Below are 21,133 nucleotides of genomic sequence, written 5' to 3'. Positions count from 1 at the left end.
AAGTCGGTACAAAACTTAAACCTTTGTTTAGAATGTTGATTTGTTTGTGAGTGGTACGTTGGAAATATTAACTACTAGGTTGGTCTTTGGCTTCTCAGCCGTCCTTTTACGGATACTTCTTCTGGTTTTTCTAGATTTTTTGATGAACTGGGTGTTTGGCTTGCATCCGTTGCCTGGGGTAAAAAATCCTTGAATTTGGATGTTCCTTCTCCTCTCTTCGATGAAGACTCTTTTGTACCCGTCTTATCACTCATTTGTGTCTTTGCTGCTGGTCTAGTTTCTGTAACTTCAGAGTCAGAAACGCTACTTTCTTCAGATGTAGCAGTATTTGCTGATGGCTTCTTTCTTTGATAAGACCGTCTTTGAGCGTAGACCTCGGCCCACGTGTACACCTCGTTTAATTTATAGTCCAAGGTATCCCTTTTGTATTTCCGGAGTTTCCCTTCTTGAACTTCTTTTGCGTGTTTTTCTAGTCGTATTTGTAGTTCTTCTAGTTCCCTATCGAAATCTGTACGTTCCATCCTTTTCGAGAGATTTTGTTTTATCTTGTTGATTTCAAGGGCTAATTCCTCTATTACTCTTGCCAATTCTTCTACCAAAAGTAGAATCAAATCTAAAGAGCACTTGTTCAGAATGGAATACCATTTCTCCATGAAGTCTTTGTTTAGATGAAATCTGTATAACATGGGTTTAATCGCCATTCGTAGGCCACGTGGAATTCTTTTTGCTCTGTGGTACTGGATCAAAGTACTTGCATGTAATTTATGACTTAGTTCTCTTTTAACCAGGAACTCCAGTTGTTTTAACTGCTGCATTACCGTGCTTCCTTGTACATTAGATGTTTTAACTTCACCAATGAGTGAATTAATGTCTGAAGCTTGTTCCAGTGTGTATGCTAACGTGTTAGCTCTATTATCGGTCATGCTGGTGATGGCGTCAAATGCCATGGTTGGGTGCTATCTCGTGTGTTTAGACAAAGAACTGAAACTTTAAGAAGATTTAGAGATGCACTACCTTCTTTTGAGCTTGATGCTGATATGCTTATAATGATTTAATTTGGTTTTTCTATCTGTTTAGTTGGCGTGCTGCAAGGGTAACACGTTTGTCTAAACCGTGTCACACACACTTTTTGAGTATATTCAGAATGCAAATATTTTAATATGCAACATTGTTTACTCCGGTTGTGATAAAAAGCTCATTGTTGTGCATTATTTTTGTAGATGGCACTTGCTCCTGATGAAGGGTCCTGTGAGACCCGAAATGCATAGAGCATCTCGAAAAAGAAATACAGAAGAAGACTGTTAAATTTTTGTGTTCATTGGAAAAATTATAGCATGTTTTACATTGCATTTAAACGAAGGTTTATGATTTAGGATTATGTGAATATTTATGGTGTCAAAATAAATGTTCAAAAAAGTGAAATAATTTTTGTATCATTGAGATAAATTGTTATCACAAATTTGGGTAGATCCCATTGGAAAATGTGCGTAGGGGTCGGTACCTATGGTCTCGAGGTAGAGAGTTTGAAGGATGAGAGCCAGCACAAGCTATGAGAGGGAACATCCATGTTCAGTGCAGTCTTTAATAGAGATACTTGATGATGTACTGCTATTAACACGACACGAGCACTCAGTGACTGATAGCTCACAATCACCCACTTAATAAAGCATGTCCCAAATCCCAGTGAATGCAACACTCGTGCCATGCACATTCAGTTGATTCTGTCCAACATGGGCAGCAGGACTTTAGGATGTTGTGGCATTTTCACTGGTTTGTTTTAAGAGGTGCAGAATCATTTTGGTAGTAGCCCTACACTGATGGACTGGAACAAGGTCCAACTTATCTGGGTTCACTATCGCTGTCAGGAAGAGCCAACACTTCTGCCAATATACATGAAGACGGTTTTAGGTCTATATTAAGGAGAGATATTGACCTGTACAAGACGTACAGCCTTACATATTTACCCGACTTATGAATTACCACCACTCCAGCATCATACAGTGCCAGAAACTTCACTCAGCTCTGAACTTATTGAAGAGTTTCATTAGGATTGGAGTCAGAGTGTTGCTGTGCATCTTACAGAAAATTGAGGATATCCAGCTGGACAAGGTGATTTTCCAAATATAAGCCTATAGAGTTTAAAATCTCTTTTGTAACGGGATGGCCTGGGTCTTTTACCTGGTATGTGGTGAGCCTATACCTCAGGTGAGTCTGAATAGGCATCTGCAGCAATGGAGGACACTAGTACCTCGCTGTAAAGATCCTGTTAAAAGTTGCAGAACACTTCTGCAATCACCTTTCATCATTGGCCATCTCCTCCCTTTTATTCACAATTTTTGTCTAAATCTGGGATAACAGCAGGTAACCGACCTCGTTGCCGGACGAATAATTTCTCTGGTTACTCCAAAGGATGGGATGTTTCAGTCTTATCCAGGTCTCATGCTCGCACTTGAGAACTGAGTGCTAGGACCTTGAGGCAGTGCTTTTATGCTCGAATTCCAAATCAGTCACCTGGAACTCTAGCATTGATCTGGCATCTACCCAGGTCTTTTTTAACCACTAAACTGCTAAGATATAGATGCCCTTAATGACCACCTTGAGGGTGTCCCAACGTTTAGTAGCTGACTTTCCCAGAACATCATTTTCTGTCATGAAGTCACCTGTCCCTTAGCCAATATACTCATGCACTTTTGGGTCATGAAATGCAAGTATGGGTCATGCAGATAGTACTCATTTAACTTAGAAGTAGAACCCGGGTACGGGGGTTCACTGCAAAGAGAGAGAGGATAATTGGAGCGTAATCAGCACCAAAAGTAATAGAGTCGCACATATGTTCGATGGACAGCTTAATAGAAAGTATAATCTCTATCCTCAATCCCCCAGGCATCAGAAAGTCCCTCCTCGCTCAGCCACTTCTTGAATCAGAATGAGGCTAACCAGCCTTTGTCATACCTCTGTTGGGAGCAGTCTTCAGTACAGTCTGTGACCAGACTGTGGTCACCTTCGATAAGCAGTTATTTTGCATATTCGAACACAACTGAAATTGGTCACTTGTGAAAACCCTCTTGCTTGGAATTAGTGGTGGTAGGAGGGATAACTAAATAAGTTTCTGAGTTGGGGGGAATATGGGGGGAAATTGGGTCGAGCTCTGGATTCCACAAGACCTGTGAGAGCCGCATCCATGAACACACAAAGGAAAGTGATGCATGTTGGCTGTGGTGGCTGGGGAGAAATCTGCATGGCTGTTAGCCCATACCATAGCCATGGAAGTTGGTTGCGGCGGTCATGGGGCCATGATGATCCCAAATGGCCTAGCTGAACAAGTTACTTACCTTCGGTAACGATATATCTGTAAGAAACAGTAGTTAGTATTAGATTCCTTACCTTAGAATATCCCCAGGCGTCAGACTGGATCCGGAATTTTTTTGCGTAGCAGTACCCTTGCGCGCCGGTAGGCGTCGTCCGCGGCTCCGCGTCCGTCGTCGGTGTCTTGGGCGCCATGATAACGTCGTTGGAGTACTTAGACGCCGCCTCCGCGCTGACGTCAGTTCTTAGACACAGCTTTTCCACGCCAGAAATGCAGAGCCATGTTAAAACCCAACAATGGTGCCATTGAAACTATGGCCCTGAAAGGGGATGACCTGAACCCTAGATATCGGTTCGCAGAACGGGGAGGATGGGTGGGGTGGTAAGGAATCTAATACTAACTACTGTTTCTTACAGATATATCGTTACCGAAGGTAAGTAACTTGTTCATCTGAAAGAAACAGGTTAGTATTAGATTCCTTACCTTAGAATAGATACCCCAGCAATACCAACCCCTGTAGTGGGTCTGCGAACCAATAATCACACCAGAAAGTCCTGGAGGACGGAACGGCCAAAAAAGCCATCCCTCCGGATTTGGCTGTCCAGGCAGTAGTGTCTTGCAAACGTGTGCAGCGATGCCCACGTAGCTGCCTGACAGATGTCCTTCAAGGGGACTCCCCGGCCCAGGGCAGTGGTAGCCGCTGTGGCCTGAGTGGAATGGTCCCTCAGCCCAACAGGAGGCTCCTTCTTCGCCAAGGAGTAACAAGCCTTGATACGCAAGACGACCCACTGAGAGATGGTCCGCTTGTGCACCGCCCGTCCCTTCTTAGCGCCCACGTAACCAACAAAGAGTTGGTCATCCACCCGGAACTGGCGTGTGCGATCTAGATAAAACGAAAGCGCACGTTTTGGGTCCAGACAGTGGAGCCGCTTTTCCTCTTTTGAGGGGTGCGGTGGCGGAAAGAAGGTGGGCAAGGTGATAGACTGCCCGATGTGGAAGGCCGTGACACCTTGGGCAGGAAAGAGGGTCTAGTCCACAAGACAACCTTGACCGGATGGACAGAAAGGAAAGGAGGTTTGGAGCTCACTCACTCTCCTGGCAGAGGTGATGGCAACCAGGAAAGCAGTCTTCAGAGTAAGAAGGAGGAGAGGACAGTTGTGAAGTGGCTCAAAGGGAGTGCACATCAGATAGGTAAGAATAAGGTTCAAGTCCCACTGAGGCATCACAAATGGAACAGGGGGAAACATGTGCGTGATGCCTTTCAAAAAACGAGTTACAATAGGGGACTTGAACAAAGATGGTTGATCAGGCAGCCTTAGAGAGGCTGAAAGGGCAGAAAGGTAGCCCTTGATAGTGCCCAGAGCAGAGCCCTGCTGGGCAAGAGAATGAAGGAAGAGAAGAACCTCAGAAAGAGGGGCAGAGAGAGGATCCACAGCCTTTGCTGTGCACCATGCCACAAATTTGTTCCACCTGCAGGCGTATACCGACTTTGTGGAGGGACGCCTGGCTGCCAGAATAACATTACAGACTTCAGGAGGCAAGTAAAATGGCCTCAACTGTCGCCGATCAATCTCCAAGCATGGAGGTGGAGACTGGACAGGTTCGGGTGGAGGACCGTCCCCTGCTGCTGTGACAGAAGGTCCTCCTGAAGAGGCAGATGAACCGGGGGATCGACTGACATACTGAGCAGCTCGGGATCCCAGTACCTTCGTGCCCAGTCCGGAGCCACAAGGATGACTTGGGCCCGGTCGCGTTTGAGCTTCTTCAGCACTCTGGGCAGAAGTGGTATAGGCGAAAAGGCGTACAACAGACCGCAACTCCACTTGCGACGAAAAGCGTCTCCGAGCGGGTGCCGCCTTGGAAATTCCAACGTGCAGAACTGATGACATTGCGCCTTCTCTTCGGTGGCGAATAGATCTAACCAAGGCTCTCCCCACTGCTGAAAGAGGCCTTGCGCCACGTCCGAGTTCAGACGCCATCCGTGATCCATCATGCACCGGCGGCTGAGTTTGTCCGCCCTGGCGTTCAGAGAACCTGCTAGGTGTTGAACCACCAGGGTCACGCCCTGATGTTCCAGCCACTGCCAGAGGCGCAGAGCCTCCTGGCAGAGGGTCCACGAACCCACCCCGCCCTGTTTGTTACAGTACCACATGGCGGTGGTGTTGTCCGTGAACACCTGCAATACACTCCCCCGGACAGAGGGGAGGAATGCCTTCAGTGCTAGACGAATCGCCCGCAGCTCCAAAAGGTTGATATGGAGCCGGGACTCCGCCGGAGACCAGAGGCCTCTGATCTCCGCCTCTCCCATGTGGCCTCCCCAGCCCCGGAGGGACGCGTCCGTCACAACTACGTGCTCCGGTTGGGGAAGGGAGAGTGATCTGCCGCTGACCCAATCGTGGTCTGTGAGCCACCACTGCAGCTGTCTCGCAGTGCCCTCAGAGATCAGGACATGGTCGGACAGGTTGCCCTGATGCTGGGCCCACTGAAACTTCAGGTCCCACTGCAGAGCCCGCATCCGCCATCGGGCGTGATGCACCAGAAGGATGCAGGAGGCCATCAGCCCCAAAAGCCGCAGCGTCAACCTGACCGAGACTCGGGATAAAGACTGAAAGATCGGAATCGGAGCCTGAATATCCCGAACCCGCTGTTCGGGAGGATAAACCCGAAACTGCGCCGAGTCGAGAACCGCTCCGAAGAAGAGGAGCTTCTGGGAGGGGCACAGGTGTGACTTCGGCACATTGATGGAGAACCCCAGCTGGTGCAGGAGGTCTGCCGTCGTCTGGAGGTGGCTGACGGCTGTCCGGGGCGAGCCCGCCTTCAACAACCAGTCGTCGAGGTAGGGGAAAACTGAAACCCCTAACCTGCGCAGATGAGCTGCGACCACCGCCATCACCTTCGTGAACACCTGTGGGGCGCTGGTAAGGCCGAAGGGGAGCACAGTAAACTGAAAGTGCTCGTGGCCTACCGAGAACCGCAGGTAGCGCCGGTGGGCCGGCAGGACGGGAATGTGGAAATAAGCGTCCTGCAAGTCCAACACGACCATCCAGTCTCCTGGGTCCAGGGCAGCTAAGACCTGAGCCAGTGTCAGCATTTTGAACTTCTCCTTCCGGAGGAAGCCGTTGACGTTCCGTAGATCCAAGATAGGGCGTAGGCCCCCTTTGCCCTTCTTGGGTACCAGAAAGTAGTGGGAGTAGCACCCACACCCTACTTCTGGCCCAGGAACGCGCTCAATGGCCCCCTTGGCCAAGAGGGCCATAACTTCCTCCTCCAGAAGTCGCAAGTGATCCCCCGACACGCGGTGGTATTGCGGTGGCATGGCTGGAGGGGTCGCCTCGAAGGGGAGGGAGTAGCCCCTTCGGACGATTTGCAGCACCCACCTGTCCGATGTGACAGTGCGCCAGTGGAGGAGGTGATGGCGATCCCTGCCCCCCACTGGCGTCACGTGGGCCTGAAAGCACGGACTAGGAGGGTTTTGAGGCGGATGCTGCAGGGGTAGGTGTGGACTGACCTCGCCGTTGTCCCCGAACGCCGCTACAGAGATTTCCACGGCCGCCACCGCGTTGGAAATTAGTCTGCGGTGCGTGGCTGGCAGCACGTGTGGGGGCGCCCCTTCCTTGGCCACGAATGGAGCGAAAGGCGGGAGGCCGAGAGGCCAGAGGACTTGGCCGAAGCCCTGGAGTCCTTAAAGCGCTCAAGCGCATGGTCTGCCTTGTCGCCAAAAAGGCGACGGCCATCAAACGGCATGTCCATGATTCTGTTCTGGACATCTGCCGAAAAGTTGGCGGACCTCAACCAGGCGTGGCGACGAATCGCCACTGTCATTGCCATAGCCCTGCCCAGAGAGTCGGTGGTATCCAGCCCAAACCGGATGGAATAACGTGCCGCATCTCGACCCTCCGCGGGTGTAGCGGCCCAAGTTCACGCGGTGTTGGAAGACCGCAGTCCCAAACTCAGGGAGGAGAATACCTTTTTGCCGTATTGCTCGTACCTCTTGGATTCCCGATCGGGCGGAGCCGTCGGGAATGCGGTCTGGGAGTTGGAGGCCTGGATGAACAGGCTCTCGGGGGTGGGATGGGTGGACAGGAAACAAGGGTCGCCCGGGGCCGGGCGGTGGCGTCTGGCCACATTCCTATCTACAGGCGGACCTGTAGTGGGCCTGGACCAAGTGCCCAAAAGGACGTCAAGCAAGGCCTCATTAAACGACAGCAGAGGCTCAGCTGAGCTTGACTGCGGTTTAAGGACTTCAGTGAGGAGGTTAGTCCTCACGGCCGCGACGGGGAGCTCAAGTCCCTAGGCCCTGCCCGCCCGCGTCAACACCATACTGTAGGTTGCCCTCTCCTCTGTAGCCACGGTAGGGGGTGAGACAAAACCAGTGTCTGGTGAAGTGTCCAGACCACTGGCATCCCCAAGTTCACCTGTCCAGTCCTGCTGGGACTGACAATCACGTGTCAGAGGGTCCTCAGACCCCTCCCAATACCCCTCATCACCCATCTCCTAAAAATCAGGGTTGTCAAAGGATGGGGCCGGTTCATTGAAGTAGAACTCTCCAAGCGGCGTCGAGAGCAGCGCCCAGCGGCGCCACTCCGACGCCGGAACCGGATCGAGGGAGGCATTGGGGACGGCGTCGCCGGAGGTGACACCCTAGGGACCGGCGCCGGTGAGGTCGTCAGGTCAACCAGCGACGACCCGGATCCGGAAGCGGATCCAGCGGGGCCCTGCGGCGCCGGGCCCCAAGGCATCAGCTGCGTCGGGCCGAAGCACCCAACCCGCTAGGGCCCCCAGACGGGTCCGCTGGGCCCGAAGGCGCCGCGGAGCCCGTCGGAGGAGAGAGGGACCTCATGGCCATGAGGAAGTGCTCGATCTCCTCCGGCGTCGCTTGCTGCCCAGGGACCGGAGGGTATGAGGCAGGCAGCGATGCCTGCGACTCCGACGGAGCCGCGTGGGTGGTGTCACCCGAACCCCCGGCCGCGTCGCGTGAGCGTCGGGGGGAGTCGGAAGAGCGACGACGTCTCTTCGACTTCTTGTGCTTACCTGATGACTTCGAGCCCGAAGAGTGATGGTGACTCCCGGAGCTATGATGGCTCCGACCCTGCACCGGTCCCTCTACCTCCGTCCGGACCGGGACCTCTCGCGGCGCGGGCCGACTGCCGGAGCTCCCACCTAGCTTTCGATGTCAGGGCTCGGCAGTAGGGGCAGGCGTCGTGGTTGACGCCGAGACAGTGAAGGCACCGGCGGTGAGGGTCGGTTATCGGTATCAGTCGGTCGCAGTCCTCACAGGGTTTAAATCCAGGCATCGCTACCTGCACCGTTTGGAGTCGAAGACTTCGAAAATTATCAAAAGGGATCGTAAAAAAAGGCATGTCTATAAGGGATGTCTGGTTATCCTCCAAAAAGCCAGGAGTGACATTGCAGCACCACTGTGGAAGCAAAGGCTCTGACCAGCGTATCGGTTGTATCCAATCCGCATCTGATGGTGAACTTTGCAATATCTCTACCATCAGCAACAGATTGGGAGAGTATGGCTTAGGCCTACTCCAGAAACACAGGCAGCACTTGCGCAACCGTATACCACACAGTGTGGGAATAAGAGCCTAATAAGCATGTGGTATTAATGAACTGCAGTGTCAGGCTGGTTGAAATTCTCTTGCCACAGGTATTCAGCCTCCTGGATTCCCTATATGGTGGTGTGGTAGTGAATGTGCCTGGATTTATTCTGCACATTGAGGCCTGAACCACCAGGCTCGCAGGAGTGGGGTGCTTGCAAAAGAACGGGGTCCCCGGAAGCGGGGCAATGGCGCCGGCAATGGCCTTGTGCATAGGAGAGCCTGTGCAGGGCTTGGTCCAGGCCCTGAGCAGCACATCTGTGAGGGTTTCATTAAAGGTGACTATGGGTTTTGATAAGGATAGTGGTCTGCAGCACCTCTGTCAAAACATTGGTCTTGACTGTGGGCAGCTGCAGGTCCAGGACCTCAGTCACTCTCCGGACCACCATCGCAAAGGAAGACCCTTCTTCCATCGCCAATGTCGGAGGAGGCCAGTGTCTGGTGATGTTCCCAGACCATTGGCATCAGTCAAGTCCATGTACCAGGTGGCATCGGCCATAAACTCTGCTAGGTGGCTTGACTAAAATAGTGTACCAGTTACAATTTCTGCCAAGTGGACCTGGTTGCACCAGAGCCAGACTCGAGCGACGCTGGTCTGTCTCTGCATCAGACTCAGGAATAATAATGGGATTGGTGGTGGCGCTGTGAATTGCGCCACTGGAATGGTCCCTGGAAGAGATGGCCTAGTCATGTCCGGGGCTAAACAGGAACCACCAACGGATCTTGAGAGCTCAATGGCGCTGAGGGCAGGCCTGCTGGTGGATTCCCATTTGAAGGCCTTTCCGCACCCATGGGGCCCAAAGGAGCTCCAGAGGGGTTCAACCACCCAAACAATGAGGTTTATTGCCTCATAAAATTCTATAGTTGGGTGGGGGTCACTCTGGTAAACTCGAGGAAGCATGGAGATGCCCCAGTGTCAGATGCCAGCTCCACAAGAATAACCAGGAAGCAGGGCTTGGATCTGAGGCATTGTTCCTGTGTGATGTCTGATGAATCGGAGCAATGCAGAGAAGTCCAAGAGGGCTTCAGCTTCCCTGGACTTCTTCCTGTGAGACATACCTGAAGAGGTCCAGGATTGTGACGAGGATCGAGGCGAGCGACTCCTGGATCGGTGCCAAGACCTCCCTTGCGAATTGGGAACTGGAGTGGTGCGGAGTCCCATTAGAAGTGGCCAAAAGCTTCATGACACACTGGCGGATTGCCTTGGGGTTCATGGTCTTGCACTCCATGCAGGCTGCGGAAGAGTGATTCTGCTCCAGGTGCCACAGACAAGCCAAATGATGGTCCTTTACAGACATCTGTCTATGACAGGCACCACAAGGCCTGAACCCAGTAGGTGTCTTTGGTGACATCTCCAAAAAATAGGTAGAGAAAAAAGGCATACTAGTGGACTTTGACAAACGTTGAAAAAAGCAAGTCATAAATGACTATGGGAAACTCATCCAGTTCCAAGCAACTGAGGTCAGCATGCTGGGGTGGCACCTATATTGGCACAACACATGTCACTTCCATCACTTCATGTCACTTCATGTTACTTCCGGCCGCCGCCGCAAGGAGCTGTATTATGCCACCTACTGGCGAGCAAGGGAATTGCTAAAAGAACTTATGGATCCAGTCTGAAGCCTGGGAAATATTCTAAGTTAAGGAATCTGAGGCTAGATGTTTCTATCAGATATTCTTCGTTTATGACTTCAATGAAGATCCTACAACGTAACATAATATTTTCCAGAGACACCTACAGAGCATCCAGTGACTTCCTCCTCAACGTAAGGCCAACTTGGTGAAATCTGACCATGCTATAAACTACTTAAACACACTTGGGTCATCCAGAGTCCCATAGTTTCCCCCTACTTTAGTTTTCACGGTTCTGACAAGAAACCCTTAGATAGTCCATTATACTATAAGCACACCATACCATTAAGAGCTAACTGAGCACATAAGAATGTATATAGAGCCCAGAGAGACTCCTATGAAGCAATCGTCACAGACTTCTAACTGGCACTCCCCAGTAATTCAGAGCCCTGGGACTCTTTTACTGGCACAAGTGTATGCCATAATCTACTCATGGAGTATCCACCATTGATATGTATGCGAAATCCAGCGCCTACTACCGTTGAGCATTTTATATAGGATCATGGAACTTCCCCAGTGATCAGCATGGAGGATTCCACAGTATTCCCTAGGGATTCAAAACGTACTTGCCTGAGTCTTTCACAAAGCATTCAGCTCTTAATAAATTGGATAATCCTCTACCAAGTCCTGTGGACCCCAGCACGGTGACTATCAAAAGTATCCAACAGACTCTTATGCATCAACCCTAAGTGACTCATAAAATTATGTCAATAACTGTAAAAGAATATCCCCCAGAGACTTGCAACGAGCATCAGTAAGAAACTACCAGAAAAGGCCACACCATAACTCACCCATTACATTTCATTGAGCTTCCTTGAGGGTGTACTCCAGAGACACTATTTAGATCTTCTTAGAGCTCCCCATAGCATTTCTTTGATGCTCTCTGACAGCATCCTATTGCCTCTCTCTGTGCCTTAAGATAGAACCTTGATCTTCATAGTAGTACAACATAGTACATCATAGTACACTCCAGAGCTTCTACAGAGCATTGCTCCTAGCCTACACTGACTGTTCGTCAGAACTTCCTGAGAACACACTCGGCACTGCCAGAGTTTTCTGTTTTTCAGGCTTCATTCTGGGGTTGTCCAACAGAACGCAAACACAGTCTGATATTGTTCCTGTACCATGCAGTCATAGTTTACTTGAAGGTCCCAGCAAGACATCATAAGAAGCCATTTCAGCAGCACACAGTGGTGTTTCTTGTTCTACTTTTTATATGTGAGCACTCTACACTCACCGATACAGGCCAGCTTTGTCAGCTCAAGTTCAAAGCCATCAAAGCAGTCACAGGTGTAGCCCTCCCGGACTCGCACACATCGTCCGTTCTCACAGCCATTCAGGATGCCGCACTCCTCAGCTCGCAGACCCTCAAACCCCTCATAGTGCCCTGTAGAAAAAGCAGAACATGGACATGAGCTCACAAAACTCATTTCTATGGCAGAGGAAACTCAGACAGAAGGAAGGAAAAACACATTGATCCTACAAGGTCATAGGGGTTCACATACACACTGAACAGTGGAAAGAGCCATTCTACTGTAAACACACAAGACATTCCTTAAACATACTGCGTGTTGAATTTAGGTATATGTTTGCTATGTTCACCTAAGGCTCTGTGGTTGTTTTGTCACTGAAGCGCATGTGCTCCAAGGCTCCTGTATGCCAAAGCTTGTTCTCAAATAGCCTATCTGATACTGTTTCTATTTTAGCATTTGTAGGGACGCCAGCCATACCAAACACATGCACATGTCTGATATTCCAATTCCTGGTATTCCTATACTGAAGAGACATACGGTAGTACTTAATTAGTACCCAGCGCCTTGAGACCCTTCCGGGTGAGTCGCGCGATATACAAATGCCAAGATAGATAGATAGAACTGAATTTTTATTTTGTGATGGTTGAGATCTAAGAGTAAAGTCACTGTGTGGAATACAGACAGCAAGTTTTCTGGTCAATGAAAAGGAAAAGAGTTCCCCATTGATTAACAGATTCCGTAGGTTAGGGGAAATATGTACCTGTGTGGTTTTGCCATGGTCCCGACTGTTCACTCATTTGACTAACAGAGACTTACCTCATGTTGGTTCCACTGTGGTGTTTATGTTTTAGCATCTTCTGTAACTTAGAAGATTAGAGGAAGTAACTAACTTGATATTCTTTCCCGATGACTGCCGGCTTTGTGAGTGAGACAAAAGAGGATCAATGGTCTGCCACCCACAGATACATTTTTAATAGAATATGATTCAGGGTGGGAGTCATAGGTACACTGCATGCGAGAGTCATCTGAGAAATAATTTTTTTCCCCACAAGTCTAACAGCGCTTTGTTAGGAAGCATGTCTGGAGGTATGCTTACTGCTTAAGACTTGGAGAATCCCAGGAAGAAATTCTCCAAACCTGCTAGAGTTGAAAGAAAAGACTGGAGGTCCATGGAGAGTGTTGGCTAAGCCTGGAGTTAGGCCTTTCATATATTTGGAGAACGCACTACACAACAGCCACCTGGTGACGAACTACTTGTCCCAGCAGATTGTGAACTCTCACATTGTCTGGAGACGAGGCGTCATCTTTGATATCTGGGTACAACCTCTTTTCTGGCTCACAGCGTCTTGGCTAGTCACAGGTGCTGGATATACCTATTATAAACTTTCTTTGAAAAAGCACAATTGCTTCCTTTGGAATTTTGTTTCTTCTCCAGCACTGGATCTTTAAAAGAGTCACACGCTTGAATTAGAATAGTTAGAAGTATTTCCTACATAAGCAGTGGGAAGCAGGCTCATCTTCCTGAAAGAGGTTGTGTAGAACCACTGAAGAATCTGCTGCTGCGTCTAAATACAGGCAATATTTCTTGGTGAACATGAGTCTGTTCTTCCATGTCACAGCACAACATGCGGTGTGTAGAGGTACACCAATGTAATGAGCTACAGTTCAGGACCTGCTTCTGCTACAGTGTACCATGACTTTTCCTAGAACAGGGTGATTTACCTTTTTGTGATACAAATTATGCATTTGAACAGTTATTGCAACATTGTGCATTCAGAAGATGACCTCTCAGTGGATGTCCAGCAGCCACAAAGACCGGATCAGAGCTTCTGCCATCTTCAAGCCTCTCCAAGTTGAACGTTAGGTGTATGTCTAAAGACTGCAAGGACCTTTCTGTGTTGGTGGTTGTTAGAAATGGGGATCCCCAGTTGGCAGGGGCTGGCACCGAGGTACAAATAGGGATCCTTCTTCCTAAGTCAGAGTAAGGGGCTACACCCTGTGGTAACGTATCACAAGCAGACAGGACAATCTCAGAGGCAGTGTGTGAAGCATTTATGACCATACACAATAACGGAGTGAAGACACTACAAAGGGACACCACACAAGTAGCTATAGAAAAATAAGTATCTTTATATAGGCTTAACACAAGGCTCAAAAGCGATCAAGAAACCACAATGCACATAATTACAGATTCACTTCAAAAGCAATAGAGGACTCAAAAAGCGTGTGGAACGAACATAGGGGCTCATTAGGATGGCGGGCGGACTTTGCCCGCCAGCCACCCTTGTGGAAAACGGGATCGTCCGCGAGCTGAGCGGCGGTCCCGCACTGCAAATTAGGATGCGCCCGCCACAATGCTAAAAATGCATGTATCCATTTGCATACACAAAGCGGCAGGCACCGCGCGGAGCCTGCCGCATTGTGTATGCAACTGCAGGGGGGTAACCCAGGTACCCCACCCATGTGCACCCCCACCCCCCCTTCACCATGGGGGCCCCCGAAGTGAAGACCGCATGCCTTTCCGTGGCGGCATGGAAAGGCATCTGTTTAAGCCCATCCTAATATGGCTGGTGGTGTCTGATAGACACCTCCACCATATTAAACCTTTTCCGCCCGGTAAAGCGGCGGACGGTCTTTCCGTCTGCTGCGGTCCCCCCCACCATGCTAATATGGTGGGGGGGAAATGGGTGGCGGTCGGATCTGGATGTCGGGCGTATCGCCACCGCCCACATGGCGGTGGCGATCCGCCCGCATCCTAATGGGCCCCTTAGTTCGAGGCCGGAGTCCACGCAACCCGGTGATGCACAATGTAACTGAGATTTAAAGGGGCATGGCACGCAGTCTCACAAGGAAGCCACGTTGATGACAGCCGGACTTGCAGCTGCCACAGCTCCCAGCTGTAGCGATCCGCAGCATGCACTCATGACAATCCTGGGACGGGACTTAAAAGGCAGGCGCAGGCACTTAGCGGCACACGCAGGTGATAACAAGATCCTCGAAGTGGTGACTAGTGTGGGCACTCAGCGGCACAGCTCCTCAGCTGCAGTGGCCCACAAAAGCGATTGCGATGATTCTCGTAGGACGGCAAATGTGGGCACTCAGCTGCAGCGGCCCACAATAGCGATAGCGATGATTCTCGTAGCACAGCAAGTGCTGGGGACTCAACGACACATCTCCTCAGCTGCAGCGGCCCACAATAGCGATAGTGATGATTCTCGTAGCACAGCAAATGCGGGCACTCAGCGGCACAGCTCTTCAGCTGCAGCAGCCCACACTAGTGATAGCGATGATTCTCATAGCACAGCAAATGCGGGCACTCAGCGGCACAGCTCCTCAGCTCCAGTGGCCCACAATGGCGATAGTGCTGATTCTCGTAGCACAGCAAGTGCGGGCACTCAACTGCACAGCTCCTTAGCTGTAGCGGCCCACAATAGCGATAGAGATGATTCTAGTAGCACAGCAAATGCGGGCACTCAGCGGCACAGCTCTTCAGCTGCAGCGGCCCACACTGGTGATGATACTTGTAGCACAGCAAATGCGGGCACTCACAATAGCGATAGCGATGATTCTCGGTCCACATTCCCAGCAGTAGAACCAGAGGTTCTGGAATTCTCAACAGAGGCCTCACCTGCGAGTAGAATCCCCCTCAGATAGGAATCCGGATGGCTGATAGGTGAAGTCTAATGTCTCTGAGACTTCAGCTGAAGGCACGCTCAAATCAGGCCCTTGGGTAGTTGCTTCAGCAAGATGGATGAAAGTTTCAAAGTCTTTTTCCTCTAGTTACACGGACAGAGGTTCATCTTGGCATCCAGAAGTAACACACACTGTAGGGGTTTTAGCACAGATCTTTATACCCCAAAAGTCTTTGTTATCCAATAGTCACAAATCACTGGAACCAGCCAGAACCAGGTTGGTATCGTACCGGAGCATTTTATTTACGAGGCTGCATTCTGCCTTTCAGGGAGAGGGGATCTGCCCTCAGACGCACAGTGGGAGGTGGAGCCATCATTAACGTTGCCAGGCACAGCCCTGCTCAGATGAAAGGGTCACCCCTCCCCATTCTCCAACTTCAGATCTCTCCATTTAATCCAGGTCAGTCTCAGTCTGCCCTGACCCTCCAAAACCAGAACGCCAATACACAGAACAGCAGAGCACATGGGAAGGCTTAGGCTAGAACCTACCTACTTCACAAAAGTGGTAGTTTTAAACAGAGTACATAAACATAATTGTCACTAAAAGATGCACTTTCATTATTGGCACAGGCATACTAAATTCGACTTTCCTATCATGTTCCTTGGGTCAATTAGGATTATACCAATTCATACAGTCAATTTACAATAGGGAGCATTCGCGCTGTGGCACTGAATGGCAGTGTCACAGCACCCATAGCATCTAACACCAGCCATAACAGAGGAGACAAAAGCGAAAAATGAAAGGGAGACCCATGCCAATGGTGCCAGGTCTAACAGTGGTTAGGTTTTGGAAAAATGAAATGGAGCACCACTGGCTCCCCATGTTTGAAAGAACATTTCATATACATTTTGAGCTCAGTCGTAAGGCCACCTTGGCTTATGAGAATTGGAGAAACAGGTTGTTGATAATCAAGACTTGCAATTCACTGACTATTCTTGAAGACGTCAGTGCGAGAAGCATCACCATTTCCAAGGAAAGGAAATGGAGGTCAGTTTTGTGAATTGTCTCAAATGGAGGAGCCATTAGGAAGCTCAAGACTGTGTATAGCACCCTAGGAATGGGCAGATCTCTCACATGGGTAAAGGCACTGACATGCCTTTTCATAAATTGCTAAATAATTCACTGTGAGGTGAATAAATGTTCTTATATCCTGAAATAGCTACAAACTGTATTTGAACTGAGGATGTGGCTGGATTTGGCAATATGTAGCAGGCATGGAAGAATCTAATAAGGTTGAACACATAATGGGTGCAGGCCTTCACTCACACACCAGATACATAAATTCTTCCACTTAGAATTCTGTTTTGGAAGTAAAAGGTGCAAACTGTCCAAGTAATTTGGATCATGCAGTTTGAAAAACGTATATTGTGACAAAGAATCTGTGCTTTCTGCTTGGACAGAAATTCTGGGTGTACTCTAAAGGCTAACAGAGGAGCACTGGGCAGCCATAGTAGTTTGAACTGTCTTAGCCATGCAGGGGAGACTAGTATCCTCAGTCTATAAAAACCTCTCATCACATTTGCAAAGACTTCGGACCAGAGAAAATGGAAGAAAAGCAAAGATGTTGCACCAGTTCTTTGTAAAAAAATTCCTGTGAGATCTCTGCAAGTAATGCATGTTGTGTAAAGAGATGGCATTTCCTGCTTTCCAGAGTTGTCAATATATCTAGTAGAGGCTGGCCCCATCAGCAAAGAGATGTTGATTTTGTCTGTCTTGCTGTTGTCACTCATGACATTCTTACAGGGTTCCACTGAGGATATGAGTCTGGTAGCTGTGACGTCCAGGCTGGTGTTCCGCTTTCAATTCAATGTTGTTAACTACAGGCCAACCCCACAGCTATAGGGCTCTCTGACAGGATGTGTGGCTTCATTCCACCCTGTTGAACAAGTTACTTACCTTTGGTAATGCCTTATCTGGTAGGGACCCTATCTAGCTGCAGATTATCTACCTTAGAATATTCCCCAGATGTCAGACTGGATGTGGACATTTTCGAGCAGTACCCCTGCACACCAGTAGGTGGCGTTGTTCAGGCCCGTGTCGGTGTCATCTGTGCCAGAAGTGATGTGTGAGGTGCCTTTACAAACTCCACCCTAGCACTGACAGTTTCTTTTCGCGACTTTCCAAGCCAGAAGCACAGAGCCACAAAGGATACCGATACACTGGTCTGTATTTCTAAGGCCTCAGAAGGGTAATCCTATACTAAAATCAGTTTGCAGAGTGGGAAGGATGAGAGGGTCGGTAAGGAATTTTCGGCGAGATAATCTCTACCAGATAAGAAGTTACCGAAGATAAGTAAATGGTTCATCTGATATATACTTCTAGCCGCATATTCCTTACGTTAGAATAGATACCTAATCAATACCCGCCCGGAGGTGGTTCTGCAAAACAGATTAGACCAAAAAGTCATGCAGGAACGTGTGAGGAAAATGCCCATCACAATCGCCCTGACCATCCAGACACTAATGTTTCATAAACATATGCAAGCATGCCCACGTTGCTGCCTGACATATATCCAAGACAGGGACTCTGCTAACTAACGCAGTTGTTGCAACCTCTGCTCTGGTGAGATGGGAATGAAAGCCCTCAGGGGGTTGCTTTTTGGCCATTGAGAAGCACATTTGCACTATCCATTGTGTGATGGTCCATTTCTGCACACCCTTTCATTTTTCCACCCCGACATACCCGGCAAAACGATGATTGTCCACCTGTAATCTTTTGTGCGATCAAGGTGGAACGACAATGCTCTTTTTGGGTCCAGGCAGTGGAGTTTCTCCTCTTCTTTAAAAGGACGAGGTGGAGCGATGAAGATAGGCATGGTGATGTTTTGGCCTACTTGAAAAGGTGTCACAACCTTCGGAAGGAAGGAATCACAGGCTCTCAGAGCCAGCCTGTCTGGTTAAAATGTTGTGTAACGAGGGCGCACAAATAGTTGCTTGCAGTTCGCTGACACTCCTGATCAATGCTATGGCCAATAGAAAAGCCATCTTGATGGGAGGCAGACAAATTGGGCAGTTGTGTAGCAGCTAGAAAGGCACGCACATATGAAAGGTAAAGACAGTTAGAGATCCTATTGTGGCATGATGAATAGCCTGGGAGGAAATATATGTTATAGACTTTAGAGGAACCTAGCACCAACCAGTGACCGAAGCAAAGACGTTTGGTCCAGCAACTGCAAGAATGCTGCAGTGGTGGACAGGTAACCTTTAACAGTGCCCAGAGCAGAGCCCTGCTGAGCCTAGAGAAAGAACAAAGAATAGTACTTTGGAGAAGGGTGCAGAAAGAGGTTTAATATCCTTAAACGCTCATCATGCCACAAACTTGTGCCAATGGCAGGTGTACACCATCTTGGAGGAGGGATAACTAGCTGCCAGAATAACTTCACAATTTAGGGAGGGAGGTCGAAGGCTATCAACTGTCACAGCTCAATCTCCCAGCATGAAGGCAGAGCATGCGCAGGTTCAGGTGCAGTACCCTTCCTTGTTAATATGACAGAAGATTCTCCCGAAGGGGCAGCCTGATCAGAGGAATGATGCTCAGGAGTTTGGGATACCAGACTCTCAGTGCCCAATCCGGAGCCACACCGATGACTTTGGCCAGGTCATTCCTGATCTTCTTGAGAACTCTGGGCAAGAGTGGTATCGGCGGAAAGGCATACAGGAGACTGGAGCTCCAATCGAAACAAAAAGCGTTTCTAAGCTGGCATTGCATGTTCTTGGCTATACAAGCAGATCTAACCAATCCTCTCCCACTTTTGAAACAGACCTTGCCCGACTACCGAATGAAGACGCCATTTGTGATCTGTTAGGCATCAATGGCTAAGTTTATCTTGCCACGTGTTGCACCACCAGGATCATGCCCTGATGTTTCAGCCATATCCAGAGACGTGGAGCGACTTGACAAAGGTTCCACGACTCCTCCTCTCCTTGTTAGATGCTGTACGACATGGTGGGGGTGTTGTCCGTGAACCCTCACACCTGCTTTCAATGCCAATCAAATCGCCCAAAGCTCCAACAGGCTGATGTGGCACCCGGACTTCACTGGAGACCAGAGTCCTTTAATCTACTCCAGATGGCCATCCCAGGAGTGAGGCATCTGTCACTGCAGTTAACTCTGGGGAAAGGAAAGAGGTATGCCTCTGACCCAATCGCGGTTTGTCTGCCACCATAGCAGGTCATTTGCAGTTCCCTTCGAGATCTTGACCAAGTTGGAGAGATTCCCCGATGCTGTGTCCATTGGGAAATCAGGTCTGACTGCATAGCCTGCATATGCCAACAGGATGCAGAAGGCCATGAGGCTAAACAGCCTCAGAGTCAGTCCCACAAAAATCTAGGATAGAGGCTGAAATGTCTGAATCAGAGCCTGAATACCCTGGATGTGCCACTCAGGAGAATATGGCTGAAATTGCATCGTGTCCAGAACAGGGGAGAAAGGGAGTGACTGACAGGGATTCAGGTGTGATTTTGGTACGTTGATAGTAAACCCCAGCAAATGCAGGAGGTCCGCTGTAGCTTTGAGGTGGCGAGATGACTGGCTGGGGCAAGCCTGCCTCCAACAGCCAATCATTGAGACAGGGGAAGACTAGAACTTATGATCTCCGAAGATGTGCTGCAACCACGGTTATCCCCCTACTGAATACCCGAGGGGCACTGGTAACACCGAAAGGGAGCACAGCGAAATGAAAGTGCTCTTAACCCACCATGAATAGCGGGTAACAGATGTGGCCAGGCAGAATGGTGATGTGGAAATAGGCGTCCTGCAAGCCCAACACCACCATCCTGTCTCCAGGGTCCAGGGAAGACAGGACCTGAGCTAATGTGAGCATTTTACATGTTTCCTTCTTAAGTAAAGAATTGGGAAGGCACAGATCTAGAATAGGACGGAGGCTTCTGCATTTTGCAGGCACCAGAAAGTAGAAGGACTAGCAACCACGACCTAGTTCTGATGCAGGCATCCTCTTGATGGCTCCTTAGGCCAAAAGAGCCAAAACTTCATGATGGAGCAAGGACAGATGGTCCTCCATCAGCCGTCAGTGAGTGGCACGGGACGATGAGGGGTTTTCCAGAAACTGGATGGAGTAGCCCCTCCGGACGATTTGCAAAACCCAGTTGTCTGATATGAACTGCCAGTGGGCAGGTGATGGTAAATAGTGCCGCCACACTGGGTGCCCGTACTGGTATAAGGGCAAAATAAAGGAGTTTGAAGTTCGTGCCTGCCAGGGTAATGGAGGACTGGCCCGGCAGCTAGCTGCTGGTCATGTGTGGTCTGTGGACATCACGTCCATGGCCACAAAAAAGGCTGGAAAGCCTGCTGGACTTGATGGCGGGACTGAAAAGGATGCAGTATGTAGCCCCTACTGTAGCTAAGGAAAGAGTGAGAGGCAGACTGGGGTTGGCCCTAGAACTAGCCCTCAAAGGACATGCCCATGAACAAAGCTTGGACAGCTGCAGAAGAGCCTGCTGTTCTCAGACAGGCATGGCGTCTAAGTGCCACTGACAATGCATTCGCTCTGACCAGGTTGTGTCTAGTCTACACTTGGTAGTGAACTTTTCTGAGTATCACCTATCAATAATTGCTTGAGAGAGTATGGCATGGGCCTCCTCCAGGGCCATGGGCAGCACTTTCGCAACCAAATCCCGCACATAGTG

General features: G+C 49.6%; 1 protein-coding gene across 2 annotated transcripts in view; it reads right to left on the bottom strand.

The window, feature by feature from the left end:
• The window catches only part of LTBP2 (latent transforming growth factor beta binding protein 2), a 1,419,414-nt gene that overhangs the window by 28,009 nt on the left and 1,370,272 nt on the right, over positions 1 to 21,133 (bottom strand). For both annotated transcript variants that reach the window (XM_086937485.1, XM_086937488.1), the window contains one exon: positions 11,780 to 11,929. In XM_086937485.1, coding sequence (XP_086793611.1) covers positions 11,780 to 11,929 — 150 coding nt within the window. The remainder of the gene's footprint in view (positions 1 to 11,779; positions 11,930 to 21,133) is intronic.

Source organism: Lissotriton vulgaris, chromosome 9 (assembly GCF_964263255.1).
Source record: "Lissotriton vulgaris chromosome 9, aLisVul1.2, whole genome shotgun sequence".
Taxonomy (NCBI): Eukaryota; Metazoa; Chordata; class Amphibia; order Caudata; family Salamandridae; genus Lissotriton; species Lissotriton vulgaris.
The sequence above is the reverse complement of the archived record's forward strand: the minus strand, read 5'-3'. Positions and strand labels throughout refer to the sequence as shown.